General features: G+C 38.3%; 1 protein-coding gene across 1 annotated transcript in view; it reads left to right on the top strand.

Annotated features, from left to right (window-relative positions):
• whrnb (whirlin b) overlaps positions 1-14,330 on the top strand; it is a 53,592-nt gene extending 39,262 nt beyond the window's left edge. Inside the window, exons 7-11 of the mRNA XM_048187316.1 lie at positions 1,850-1,918; positions 2,683-3,283; positions 6,947-7,128; positions 8,993-9,109; positions 13,701-14,330. Of these exons, the coding sequence (XP_048043273.1) occupies positions 1,850-1,918; positions 2,683-3,283; positions 6,947-7,128; positions 8,993-9,109; positions 13,701-13,883 (1,152 nt within the window). The 3' untranslated portion in view covers positions 13,884-14,330. The remainder of the gene's footprint in view (positions 1-1,849; positions 1,919-2,682; positions 3,284-6,946; positions 7,129-8,992; positions 9,110-13,700) is intronic.
• Position 14,331: the final 1 nt, after the last annotated feature.

The raw sequence follows: 14,331 nt of genomic DNA, 5'->3' as shown, positions 1-14,331 counted from the left end.
GTTCCCCATATACATACTCTGTATTCATTATAGTACTTACAATAACTGGGTAATAACTAGGTACTAACCATGAAACTACCCTTAAACCTAACCTTAAACCAGGTATTTAGATTATATTACCCAGTACACGTAAGTGCACGCACTGTAAAATAAAGAGCAATCGAAAAAAGATTTTGGGAATAAAAAATGATCTTATATTTTTCCTTAAATTAGAAAATAAGAATATAGCAATTAAGAATTTTATTCTTATTAAGAATGTTTTGTAAATTTGACAGGAATGCTAAGGGGTTAAATATTACTCTGGTAAAAGTATAAGTACTCTGGTAACACTTTACAGTAAGGTTCATTAGTTAACATTAATTAACTACATTAGTTAACATGATCTAATAATGAACTGCACTTCATAGCGTTTAATAATATTTGTTAATGTTAATTTCAACATTTACTAATACATTAAAATCTTGTTAACATTAGTTAATGCACTGTGAACTAACATGGTTAGTACATGTTAGTTAATACATTAACTAATGTTTAACTAATAAATATTATTGTAAAGTGTTACCAGTACTCTTTTTAAATTTCCATTTGAGTAAAAATACAACACATACTTTTGAATATTTAATTTAGCTGAATAAAACAGTAATATTGTAAAATTTTATTTCAATTTATTTGTTTTTTGTTTAACTGTTTATCTTACTATTAAAAAAATCTTACTGACCCCAGACTTTTGAACGGTAGAGTAGGACATCAAAAGTGTATAAAAACGTTTAATAATAATTATTTAAAATAAAATTGAAAAAGGCACAAAACTGAAAGAAATTACACTAAAACCAACATATAATATAATATAATATAATATAATATAATATAATATAATATAATATAATATAATATAATATAATATAATATAATATAATATAATATAATATAATATAATAAGTAAGGAATAATTGACAACTGGCCATTGAATTCTTAGAAAATAGCAGTTACACCTCGGGTGTGCATTATTTTCTAAGAATATATATATTTTCTAAGAGTCAATTATTCCACTTATACTACAGTTACCACATCTCAAGACACTGTTACGATGTTGTATTTCAAGACATTTGTCAGGTTTTTGTCCTTGTGTGTGGGACTAATTTCTTAAGCATCTCATCCCAAGCCTCCATTGCTAATTCCAAAACATAATTTCAGAACTATTAACGGACGCTTGATAGCAAAATAAAAATAATGAAAATAATTGCACACCTTATAACTTCTGTCAACCAATCAGATTCTTAGTATAATATAATATAATATAATATAATATAATATAATATAATATAATATAATATAATATAATATAATATAATATAATATAATATAATATAATATTATATTATATAATATAATATAGTATAATATAATATAATATAATATAATATAATATAATATAATATAATATAATATAATATAATACAATATTTATTCATTTATGTATTTGCATTGAATGCTCAAGCTCATAATGCCTATTTGAAAGAAGAGGGATCATTATTTATATCTGTAATAGCTAACTTTGTTCAGACTAATTTCTACTGTGTCTGCACTGAATGGTCTGATCTGCTTAGTTTTGGTAATTTTATGATTTGATTCCAACCATTATTATGAATTGTAAATCTCACTCAACACAAGCTGCCAATTGAGCAGAATTGATGAGAAAGGCTGAGAAGTGAAGAGCTGCCTCTCAAGTGGAGCGTGAATATCTTAAACTCAAACATCTTTTTGATTGTACTTTGTTCTGGAGCGATTGTTGCTGTGTACAACCGAGTCATTTCAGTGATTGTTTATGCTTTTTGCTTTGCTTTCACAGAGTGAGTGCAGGTTGGATGGGAGTTTGATGCCACTTGAGAGTCTAAATTCTCTTCCTGACGTTGCTCTGGTGAGTTGTTTAATAATTTTGTTTTGTGTGTGTGTGTCTACATGCTGTTAGATTGGATGGAGTAAAATCAGCCAACGTTAAAATGTTTTTTGTATTTTATCATTTGAGTGTAACAAGGAAAGAAAAGGACATGATTTAGGGCTAGGAAAACAAAACATCCCTGAAATACAAAGACTGTCACATCCCTTGTAAACCAAAGAAAATCACAAAAGATTTGTTTTGTTTTGTTTTTGGATGTTTCTAACTCATATGGCTTTATTTTGTAATCTCAAAGTCTCATAGCTTGTGATTTAGTAGAGGTTGTGTATATATACTGTACAGTATGCCTCTACTTGACCTCTTTGTAAATTAAGAATATGTGACAGATTTTTCTTTTTATCTACAGTCAATTTGGTGAATTTATTTTTCATTCCACCTTTTCTTGTTCTCATTTAATTGAGCATCAGTAGCTCAACATTTACGCTTGTAATCATAAACGATTATCTTGGATGAATTTATAATTGACCATCTTGTTATTAACATTTGCTTGTGCTAAATTGTTGTACACTGACAACTCTATCATCTGTTAATATCATAATGTGCTGACTTTTGGGAAGGAAATGACACCTTTAAAAGCTTTCAAATGTCAGATTGTGGGGGGTGGGGGTTTCTCAGCAGTATCATAACCTCCCTCAATGATAATGCATTCTTTAATTGCCTGCCTTAGTATTTGTAACTGGCAGTGAGGAGATAAATATGGACAGTACGTTTATGTTTTATTTCAGGATAAAGTGCAGCTGTCATCCGAGTCACCCCCCTCGTTCAAGCCTCCCCCTCCACCTATTCGACATGCCAGCCCAAAAACTCAAACCAAACGACCTTCATCTAAGATGTCCCAGACGAACCTGCTCTTTACTGCCCCCTGTAGGCGGCACCAGGAAAACCACACCCAACATCATTCGCACTCGCCCCGCTCTACTCACAACTCTCCGTGTACCATCCACCACACCACTTCCACTTGCTCTGTCCATCACACTCCTCCACCCTGCTCTCACCATCACAGCTCTCCACGATCACCATCCTATCATGCTAGCCCTTCCTCCGGACCACCGTGTAGAGATCTGGTTCAGTTTCTGATGAGCAGGCATGCAGCGGTGCTCTCCCCACACCCAGAGTCTCCTAATCGTTCTCAAGAGGGCACTCCAATGATCTCTCCCCGCTCCTCTCCGTCCCTTTCGCCTTCACTGCTAATGCCTGCACCGCCTCCCTGTAGCCCAGAGAAGCTAGAGGGCTCCCCATCTACAAACAGCTGCGGTGCCAGCCAGAACAGCCCACTACACCCTGAGCCAGAGACGGCAGAGGAAAGGCCCCAGCCCCAGTTACGAGGTGAAGGCACTCTGAAATTATATCTTAAAGGGATAGTTTACCCAAAAGTTAAAATTCTGTCATCATTGACTATGTTAACATGTGCACCAATAATGCGATTATTTCCAATAATCAGAGTAAGGACTTAATCGCACTAATTTATACAACAGAGCAAACTTCTTTTTTTTTTATTATTTTTTTTTTTACTGCCATTATTTGCATACCCCACAGTACAAATGATGAACTCACAGCTCAAATGATTGAATTCACATACAGTAGGCATTTACTGGCAACATGTTACTGGCAATGCCTCTGTAACTAGGGTTGCCTTTTTCCTCATTGTCTCTGGATGGAGATAAGCAGCAGATGCTGCACAGAGAGTGGAAGGAAAACTTCAGAATAACGTCATGGAGTTCACTCAAGTTGGCTGAAAAACACTCGGCATCTGTGTACATCCAAGCACATGCACACTTTGTTCAGAGCAGTAATAATGCGATTCATGTGTTTACATGCCTGATTATGGTGATTAAAATTGGCATACGCCACATAGTTTACTTTGATTATGGCTACTACGATTATGAGCTTAATAGCATTAGTTTGATCAGAGAATTGTGTTTACATAAGGTAAAGTTTAATCTCAATATTACCACAATACCAATATAATCACATTATGAGTGTGCATCTAAAATTTCAAACCTGTAATCACTTTCTTATGTGGAACACAAAAACAGACATTTTGAAGAAGATTGGTCAACAAACAGTTTTGATTAACTTTTGGTATATAAACAAAAAAACAGACATTTTCAAAATCTTCTTTTATGTTCCATAGAAGAAATAAAGTCATACAAGTTTGGAATGACATGAGGGTGAGTAAATGAAACTATCCCTTTAAGTTATCCCTAGTTAGTCATTTGTTCAAGTTGGTATGTTTATTGTTTATGTGTCTGTCTTATTTGACGAATGACTCTTTTAAAAAAATCTTTTTAGTGAATCAAAAACATACAGCACAACCAGTGTAGTATGTTTTTGATACACAGACAAATGACCCCTTTAAACCAAATCTTTTTAGAGGATTCACAAACAAATGACTCCTATATATCATTCAAAAAGATTTATGAACTTTCTATACTTTTTACTGAGTTCATAATTTTATAATAATTGTAATGTAGGCTAAACTCAAAATCAAAGGAGAGCTGGATTGAAATGCAGTGAGTTATGATGACAAAAAAAATAAATAAACAAGTCAAAAACAAAGACTAGACAACCAGGAACAGAATGAGTGCACCAAACATAACATCCATGTAGGAACAACACCAGACAAAGAACAGATAGACAGACAGAAAGGGGCTAATACAGGACAGGTGAAGGTGATTGTTTGGGAAACAAATGAGAGTAAATATGGAAACAAACAAGGAACAAAGCAAATGGAACTAAGGAGTTTAAGGAGGATTCCAGATGCTCCTCAACAAACAGACACATAAGTCGAGGAGGGAGGTGGAGCAGAGGTGTAACGGGGGAGGGATGTAGGGCCAGGTCAGTGTGGTGGAACTGGAGACGGAGAAGGATCAGAGAGCCAGGGCAAAGCCGGCAGGGCAGGCAGCCACCAAGGCAGAGCTGACAGGACTGAAGACCACCTCAGCAGAGCAGGTGGAGTTGAAGACCACCAGGTTGGAGTAAGCACAGCTGAAAACCACCAAGGCGAGACAGGCAGAGCTGGAGACCACCACGGCAGAGCAGGTGGAGCAAAAGACAACCACGGCAGATCAGGTGGAGCTAGAGGCAACCATGGCGGATCAGACGGCCAGCACAGCCGAGCAGGTGGAATTGTATAAGAGAGAACTCTTATACAAATGGCCTCTGTGGCCATAACAGGTAGCACATAGTGTTCAGAGTCTGCCTCGTTGGCCATAACAGGACATGCAGAGAGTTAAAGGACGGCTTTCTTAGCCATGACAGGGCAGGATGACAGTTCAGAGTCTGCCTCCTTGGATGTGACAGAACAGACAGAGAGTTTAGGGTCAACCTCTGTGGTCATGTCATGATAAATTTCAGGTATGAGCACAGTCAATAGTGAACACAGGTGATTCATAATCAGCCGCTTTTCCCACATCACAGCAGGCAGAAGGTTCTGGAGCGGTCACCGCTGCCTCCAGAGGATCAGCAGCGATTGCCCACTGGGACCACCGGGATGTCGGCCACTCGCACCGACATCATAGTGGATCCGCCACACTGGACTCCAGTCTCGAACTCCTTGGAACAGGCATTGTTGCTTTGACTGACAGGGACTGGGCACTCTGGCATGGCGACCACAGGGGAAAAAACTGTTTAGCAGAAGGGTCCTCCATTTCCCCCACAGTGAAGGGAAGCCACATATCCAAGGGATGTAATCTAAGAACTCACTCAGCGATCCACGAGAACCATAGTGGAGAAGTGGAGATTGTAACAGTTTATTTAGTCCATGGCAAAAGAAGTCAATCAGATCAAAGTCTGGGAGGTTAGTGATATTAGCAATGTCCAGAAAGTCTCTGATGTGGTCCTCAAGTTAGATGCTTGTCAATGCTGGATTAGATTGACTGCTGGATCCATTTGTGGTTGAGTCTTCTGTAATGCAGGGAGAACTCAAAAACAAAGGAGAGCTGGATCCAAATGCAGTGAGTTTCACTGACAAAAATAAACATAAACAAACACAAACAAACACAATCAAACACAAAGACCAGAGAACCAGGACGAGAATGAGTGCACCAAAATATAACATCCATGTAGGAGCAACACTAGACAAGATCATGGGAAAACACCAGGGTTTAAATAAACAAGATAACAAGGGGCTAACACAGGGCAGGTGAAGGTGATTAACTGTCATGGAAACAAATGAAGGTACAAAGCAAACAGGAACTAAACACAGGAAGTGAACATTAGGACCAGAAAACACTTCAATTTAAAAGTCGTTAAACCCAAGACAGGGGAACACGACAGAAATACAATAATTTTACATATTATTGTAATAACTGTTTTTGCAAGAAATGCAATCTCAGTTCAGGTGGTGTTCAGTTGATTGGTTCAGTTACAAGTTCAGTTGGTATCCACAGAGCATTTTTGGTTGTGTTGATTATTAGACTGTATCTGTTATATAATAAATTACAATTGAAGTGCATAGTTTGGGTCCTGTTGTTAATTTTTTTAATTAATATTTTTGTAATGCATCAAGTTAGAATTGTTCCTGTATAATGTACAGCATTAGCTGTGAGACAAAAAGTCTTATTATAATGGAAATACACCAAAATGAATGAATCAGGGAATCTCTATCGATACCTAGCCATGTTAAATATATACATTACAAAAATTGGCTTTAGATGCCAATATAAAGATAAAAGAAGGTACCCAAGGCTATTTACTTTCTCAGATGGTAGGATGCCTTATTACAGAATGCACATAGGGTCAGGCAGCATCTCATTCATTTGAAATAATTAGTCACGCTAATTTAACATGCTAAATTGACAGCTGGAGTAGGTACATCTAAACTTTGATGAAGTTCAGCACTTAGGGAATTCATTCAGCTGTATAACTCTTTTCAGATCCAACTAATGTGTGAGGTTCACATAAATTCTGAATCCAGACCTTTAATCTCTGAAAGCAAAATTGTGTGGTTATTTATGGCTTTGTGTGCTCATTTGTCTATATTCCCAGGAGCTACATTGTCCCAGCTGTCAGACAGCGGACAGACTCTGAGCGAGGACAGTGGTGTGGATATTGCAGAGGCTGGAGGGTTGAGTAAGGACAGCAGCCCGCGACCAGGTAAACCTCCCTTCCTGCAGGTCATAGGTGACACACGCAGAGCAGAAGGACTCGCACAGGCCTCCACAAAGCAGGTGAGAGAGCAGCGACAAGTTCTGTTGTTAAAAATAATTTTGTGTCATTTCATCTTATACAGTGGGTACGGAAAGTATTCAGACCCCCTTAAATTTTTCACTCTTTGTTATATTGCAGCCATTTGCTAAAATCATTTAAGTTCATTTTTTTTCTTCATTAATGTACACACAGCACCCCATATTGACAGAAAAACACAGAATTGTTGACATTTTTGCAGATTTATTAAAAAAGAAAAACCGAAATATCACATGGTTCTAAGTATTCAGACCCTTTGCTCAGTATTTAGTAGAAGCACCCTTTTGATCTAATACAGCCATGAGTCTTTTTGGGAAAGATGCAACAAGTTTTTCACACCTGGATTTGGGGATCCTCTGCCATTCCTCCTTGCAGATCCTCTCCAGTTCTGTCAGGTTGGATGGTAAACGTTGGCGGACAGCCATTTTTAGGTCTCTCCAGAGATGCTCAATTGGGTTTAAGTCGAGGCTCTGGCTGGGCCATTCAAGAACAGTCACAGAGTTGTTGTGAAGCCACTCCTTCGTTATTTTAGCTGTGTGCTTAGGGTCATTGTCTTGTTGGAAGGTAAACCTTTGGCACAATCTGAGGTCCTGAGCACTCTGGAGAAGGTTTTTGTCCAGGATATCCCTGTACTTGGCCGCATTCATCTTTTCCTCGATTGCAACCAGTCGTCCTGTCCCTGCAGCTGAAAAACACCCCCACAGCATGATGCTGCCACCACCATGCTTCACTGTTGGGACTGTATTGGACAGGTGATGAGCAGTGCCTGGCTTTCTCCACGCATACCGCTTAGAATTAAGGACAAAAAGTTCTATCTTGGTCTCATCAGACCAGAGAATCTTATTTCTCACCATCTTGGCAATCTCCATGCGGGATTTCATGTGTCTTGCCCTGAGGAGAGGCTTCCGTCGGGCCACTCTGCCATAAAGCCCCGACTGGTGGAGGGCTGCAGTGATGGTTGACTTTCTACAACTTTCCCCCATCTCCCGACTGCATCTCTGGAGCTTAGCCACAGTGATCTTTGGGTTCTTCTTTACCTCTCTCACCAAGGCTCTTCTCCCCCGATAGCTCAGTTTGGCCGGACGGCCAGCTCTAGGAAGGGTTCTGGTCGTCCCAAATGTCTTCCATTTAAGGATTATGGAGGCCACTGTGCTCTTAGGAACCTTAAGTGCAGCAGAAATTTTTTTGTAACCTTGGCCAGATCTGTGCCTTGCCACAATTCTGTCTCTGAGCTCTTCATGATTCTCATTTGCTCTGACATGCACTGTGAGCTGTAAGGTCTTATATAGACAGGTGTGTGGCTTTCCTAATCAAGTCCAATCAATATAATCAAACACAGCTGGACTCAAATGAAGGTGTAGAACCATCTCAAGGATGATCAGAAGAAATGGACAGCTGAGTTAAATATATGGGTGTCACAGCAAAGGGTCTGAATACTTAGGACCATGTGATATTTCAGTTTTTCTTTTTTAATAAATCTGCAAAAATATCAACAATTCTGTGTTTTTCTGTCAATATGGGGTGCTGTGTGTACATTAATGAGGAAAAAAATGAACTTAAATGATTTTAGCAAATGGCTGCAATATAACAAAGAGTGAAAAATTTAAGGGGGTCTGAATACTTTCCGTACCCACTGTAAGCAACTGTTAAACAGAAGCATATATGAATTAATGTCACATTGTAAGGATTTAGTCTGTCCTGCTGCTGTTTAAGGAAGGTTTTGGTTTAGCTCAGATTTTTCTTCATTCATCTTAAACTCTCTTGTCTTCTTCCTCCACATTCCCTGTCTTTTTCTGTCTTCTTAAGGGTGATGTCTAAAGTAGCGTTCCTTTTGTTCATTGTTTTTAGATGGGAATAATGGAGCCTACACTGGTACGGGTGCCTAAGTGTGCCAGTACACTGGGTATTGCTGTTGAAGGGGGTGCCAACACCAGACAGCCTCTGCCACGCATTGCAACCATACAGGTGGGTTAGAACGGGTTAAAGTTCAGAACGATGGCTAAGAAAGTTTAACTTTTCTGAAAATAATAGCTGTATTTCAAACCTTAGTGAGCTGTGTAATTAGCATGTTGTGGCATCATTACATGATAGCTGTTCCACAAGGAAGTAAGCATAGTAAATGTTATTATTTTTAGCCTAAATCTAAGGCAGTATTCCTTGTGGAGAAGGCAATCCAGAATGCACAGCACACGAGTTCACTGAAAATATTATATAAATCTTTTGAGCAGTAGTGTATATACATCAAAAATATGAAAATTATAGTTAAAAATAGTTCATTCTAATTAAAAATGTAATATTTTTACCACAAATGCATGTATGCGATGTTATTAGAATGTAATATTGTTGGCCTAGCGACATGATACTCTGTTGAAATCAAGTATGAGTCTAATCTCAAAATGGGTCACGCAGTGTACAGTCAAAGACACAACAATAAACGCAATTCTATATTTTTCTGATGCAAGATTTTTATTTTGAAAGATGTGTGTGCAAGCTGTTGTCACTTCTGTCAGACACATTTTAAGTAAAGAGCGCCTGAGAAAAACACGTTGTCCCGATTCAGTGTCTGTGGTCAGATGAGATGTTGTCAGGCTATATGTCAGAATCATTATTCTAATGTTATTTTTGTAACTTACAAAATAAAAAGTCTCTCGCCTCAGAAAAACAAACTTTCTTGTCCTGTCAGCGGTGCTCGCTGTATATCACTTCATTGTAAAAAGGAATTACTAGCATGTAATTAGTAAGTCATGAAATGAAAACCATTTTTGTGAAATAATTGTGCTTGGTTTTTAAAAGCAAATTTATTATAATTTTTATGGGCTAATTTTATGTGTGTATATATACATGGTCAAACCAGTTCAGAACCATTGCTGCAGCTAATAGCCTAGCTGGTCAGCTCGCTACTGTAGGTTTTGGTGCAGAGCTATAAAGTATGTTGATTTGACATTCTGCATTGTTTGAACTCAGCCACATAGAAATTTTGTTCTGCAACAAATATGAAATGTTAACATAAAAGTATCACAAAGTCTTAGAATTACTATTCCCAGAAAGTACCTTTTGTTCCACTAATGGAAAGGGTAGCTAATGTACTGTGAAGGTCTGATATTACACCCATCAAGGTGCAATATACAGTTGTAACTTATATAATGTGGTTTCAGAAAGCTTTTAAAAGCTGTTCTTTCACAGACATGTGAATGCTTAGATCAGTAAAACCTGCTTATCATATGACTAAAATTATAGCTTCGCATGACAAAACAAGTACAATTTTCTTATTAGAAATGACTCATGACATGGTTAATACTTTTCCCTATTAGATAGACCCCTGTGCATCTAGCAGTGATAAGATGCTAGATAGGTCTTTTGTCACAACTTTACAGGAAGTTTTAAATACAGTATAAAGGAGCCATTTTTTCCCCCTCATTTCTATTATGACCTTTATTCCAGCATTTTTTTTTAGCTAATATAGCACATTAACATATTTAGGACCCGTTTATGTGCATGTGTCTGTGTGCTTGCTTCTATTAGTGTTGTGTTCACTCGACATGAAGGTGAGAGATTTCCCCTTTAGCACAAAGTGGCTTTGCACGGAAATATGTTTGCTTGCATTTTCAAACCTGATGGGGATCAAGGATCTAGTGATATGCTTTAGCTTTAGGGCATGAAAAAAGAGATTAACATAACTTGTATCTAAAAACATTTATAGAGATGTCCGATACTGCTAAATGATGTCAAAGTGCTATAGTGGTGTTGCTGTGTTTGTATTCTTTGTTGAATGGTGGAGTATCCTTGAAATTTGCATAGAATGTCAGTTTACACAACCAGCATGTGTAAATCTCTCCATTGGAAAGGTCACAGAAGAACACAGCCTGTCACAGACCCATCTGGACATGTTTCATAAGTAAAAGTGTGAAATATTTTTTTTCTCTAGAAAATGTCCTGAGACATCACATCTGTTTCTTTGACAGCCCTGGGCTCTTTAAAAAGGAGTTTGGGGACCAACCACTTTTTTAGCTGATCAAAAACACTCTGCCTGTTAAATGTTTGAGTGTACTGACATTGGATTGGCTGACAGATCTTTAGAGGGCGGGGTTTCGGAAAAAAGACTGGAGGAATCTGTCTGATGGTGTTTAAAGGATTAGTTCACTTTGAAATGAAAATTAGCCCAAGCTTTAATCACCCTCAAGCCATCCTAGGTGTATATGAGTTTCTTCTTTCTGATGAACATAATTGCAGAAATATAAGTAAATATCCTGACACATCCGAGCTTTATAATGGCAGTGGTAGGGATCAATGAGTATGAAGAAGCTGAAGAAAGTGCGTCCATCTACATCCATTCATCATAAACATGTGCTCCACATGGCTTCGGGGGGTTAATAAAGGCCTTCTGAATCGAAGTGATGCGTAAAAAAATCCATATTTAACAAGTTATGAAGTAAAACATCTAGCTTCCACATGAGCCGCCTTCCGTATTCAGCGTACGCAGAAAGTGTAAAACTCTTTCAGTTCACAAAGCTTACGCTATGTCCTACGTGACACCAGTTTACACTTTCTTCGTAACTTCACTACTGAAGGCGATCTGGTGGAAGCTACATATTTTACTTCATAACTTGTTTAAATATGGATATATTTTTACATGCATCGCTTTGCTTCAGAAGGCCTTTATTAACCCCCCAGAGCCGTGTGGAGCACATATTTATGATGGATGGATGTGGATGGAAGCACTTTCTTCAGCTCATACTCATTGATCCCATTCACTATCACTGCCATTATAAAGCTTGGATGCGTCAGGATATTTATTAATATTTCTGTGATTATGTTCATCAGAAAGAAGAAAGTCATATACACCAAAGATGGCTTGCGGGTGAGTAAAGCTTGGGCTAATTTTCATTTGACAGTAAACTAATCCTTTAGGTCACATTGGAAAGACTGTATTTGTGAGCTGAACATACATGAATGTCTTATAGTCAGGAGAATACCTGTTAGGGGACCATCAAAAGAAAGTGTTAGCAGATATTAAACATACAGTCTACTAAAACTCTAAGTGCTGTTTGATACAATCATAATATTTCTCTGCTGATTTTATCGTCTTGAAAATGCTGACCTTCATAGGAAAAACAATTAACAGAATTTTGTGGTTTAGCTTTGATTTTGAGCTAATGAATAGTAAATAGGTGTCAGGGTTGGGTGAAGGAATGAGGCGAGGACTCAGTGATGCAGAAAACAATGGGCTTTTTATTATTAATAAAATAAAACAAAAACAAACAAAAACTACCCCGTTGGGGAAAACAAGACTGGCATCTGGACAAAGCAGGACTGGATACAATAACAGGATCAAGCAGGGCAGGACATGAACGGTACATAAGACAACACACTGGCACAGGACTGAAAACACAAGGAGAATAAATAGGGAGAGCAAACAAAACAGGTTCGGGGCAAATGAACCAATAATCAGATACAATAGACAGGAGCGGACATGGCACATAGAAACAAACAAATCCGCACGCTCACACAACAAGACAGAGCACACAGAGCATGAATGTCTGAACCCTGACACAGAACCAAAATCAAACTAGACCAAAGTGCCGGGATATGAACAACACGCTTCACACACAAAACAACTCACGTGGACAGAAGTGCGTACAGCCCGAGTGAACTCTTACACACACAATCACAGCGACAAGACAGAAGGAGTGTCAGAGCTCTGTCACCAAACCAAGAATAAACAGACTGAAGTGACAGAACTCTGACAATAGGTTAGTCCTTGATTGTCCTTGATAACCTATACCAGTGTAATGCTAATATGACGTGACATATTCAGAGTTCTGAGAAAAAGTGCTGTTGATTATATGAAAAAAAAAAAACAGGCATAATGGCTATTCACTATGGTAAAAGCAGTTTTTTTAAAGCATAATATGTGATGTTAGAGTGAGATCTCAGATGTTGTCTGACACTGTAATGAACTGAATCCAACCTGAAAGAAATGCATGGCACAATGAGCCGATGTCATAGGTGTAACCATGGCTACCGCTCTTCCAGACTCCTTAAGATCCACTTTGATTCTTATCAAATGTTCATTATGAGAGAAATCACTATTCAATCTTTAATCAGACATTTACAGCTCAGGTATCATGTTGAGTTAAATTGTAATAAATGTTGAAAAATTAAATCAGACTCCAGCAGTATTATATGACAGTGGCAGCACTTTCATGGTGTGACTATTAGTGCTTGATTGTGGACTGTAGAGGAGATTGTTGGCCCAAATGTAGCAGGGCTATTAGACTGCGATCAGACCGCCTCCCTCCAGCTGAACAAAAGATGACAACCAGAACGCTTGTCTTGGTCATCTCTTTCTATCAGTCCTAAGGCACTTTATCTTTAAACTATGACAGGAGGTCAGCTAATGACCTCTCAATATAAAGTGCCATATCAGAGAAAGCAAGCGGTCATTTTCTCCCCCATTTTTCACTTGTCTTTTCTCACACGCTTTTGATAGATGATCTCCTTCTTTTGGAAAGTTTGAGGCTTTCTTTGCTTATTTCTCTCTCTTTCTGTCTCCCAGAAGGGGGGCTCTGTGCATATCAGTGGGCAGTTACGGGTGGGTCAGGTGATTCTGGAGGTGAATGGCGTGTCACTTAAAGGAATGGAGCACCGGGATGCGACTCAAGTCATTGCGGAGGCTTTTAAGACCAAAGACAAAGACCATGTCGACTTTTTGATCGCCGAGTTCAACTCCGCTCTATAGAAGTCCTCCCTCAAGAGTTTCACTTGACGGCACTGCAGAGATATGACACTTTACGTCACGTCCGCACAGAGGGGCCCAATGAGTCATGCTTGTCATATCTGAGTCACAATTAGCTTAGAGATCAAAAGCTTCAACACACCCACCTTACATCTGTGTTCTTGCGACCAGCCATCACACGTTTACTGTTTTAACATAGTATGTTCCAGTGGAAGATCTGCTGAGCCAAGACTGATGGTGAAATGTTTGACAAAATCAGGGTTATGTCAATTCTGTCAAATCTGTGCCACCTTGTTAATGATCTGTGTTTAGTAAAGTTTATATACACACGCACACTACCTTTAAAGTTTGGGGTCGGTAAGATTTGTTTTTAATGTTTTCAAAAGAAGTCTCTTATGCTTACCAAGGATGCAATTATTAGATCGAAAATACTGTAAAAACCTTAATATTG

This window comes from Megalobrama amblycephala, linkage group LG4 (genome assembly GCF_018812025.1).
Source record: "Megalobrama amblycephala isolate DHTTF-2021 linkage group LG4, ASM1881202v1, whole genome shotgun sequence".
NCBI classification, from domain to species: domain Eukaryota; kingdom Metazoa; phylum Chordata; class Actinopteri; order Cypriniformes; family Xenocyprididae; genus Megalobrama; species Megalobrama amblycephala.
The sequence above is the reverse complement of the archived record's forward strand: the minus strand, read 5'-3'. Positions and strand labels throughout refer to the sequence as shown.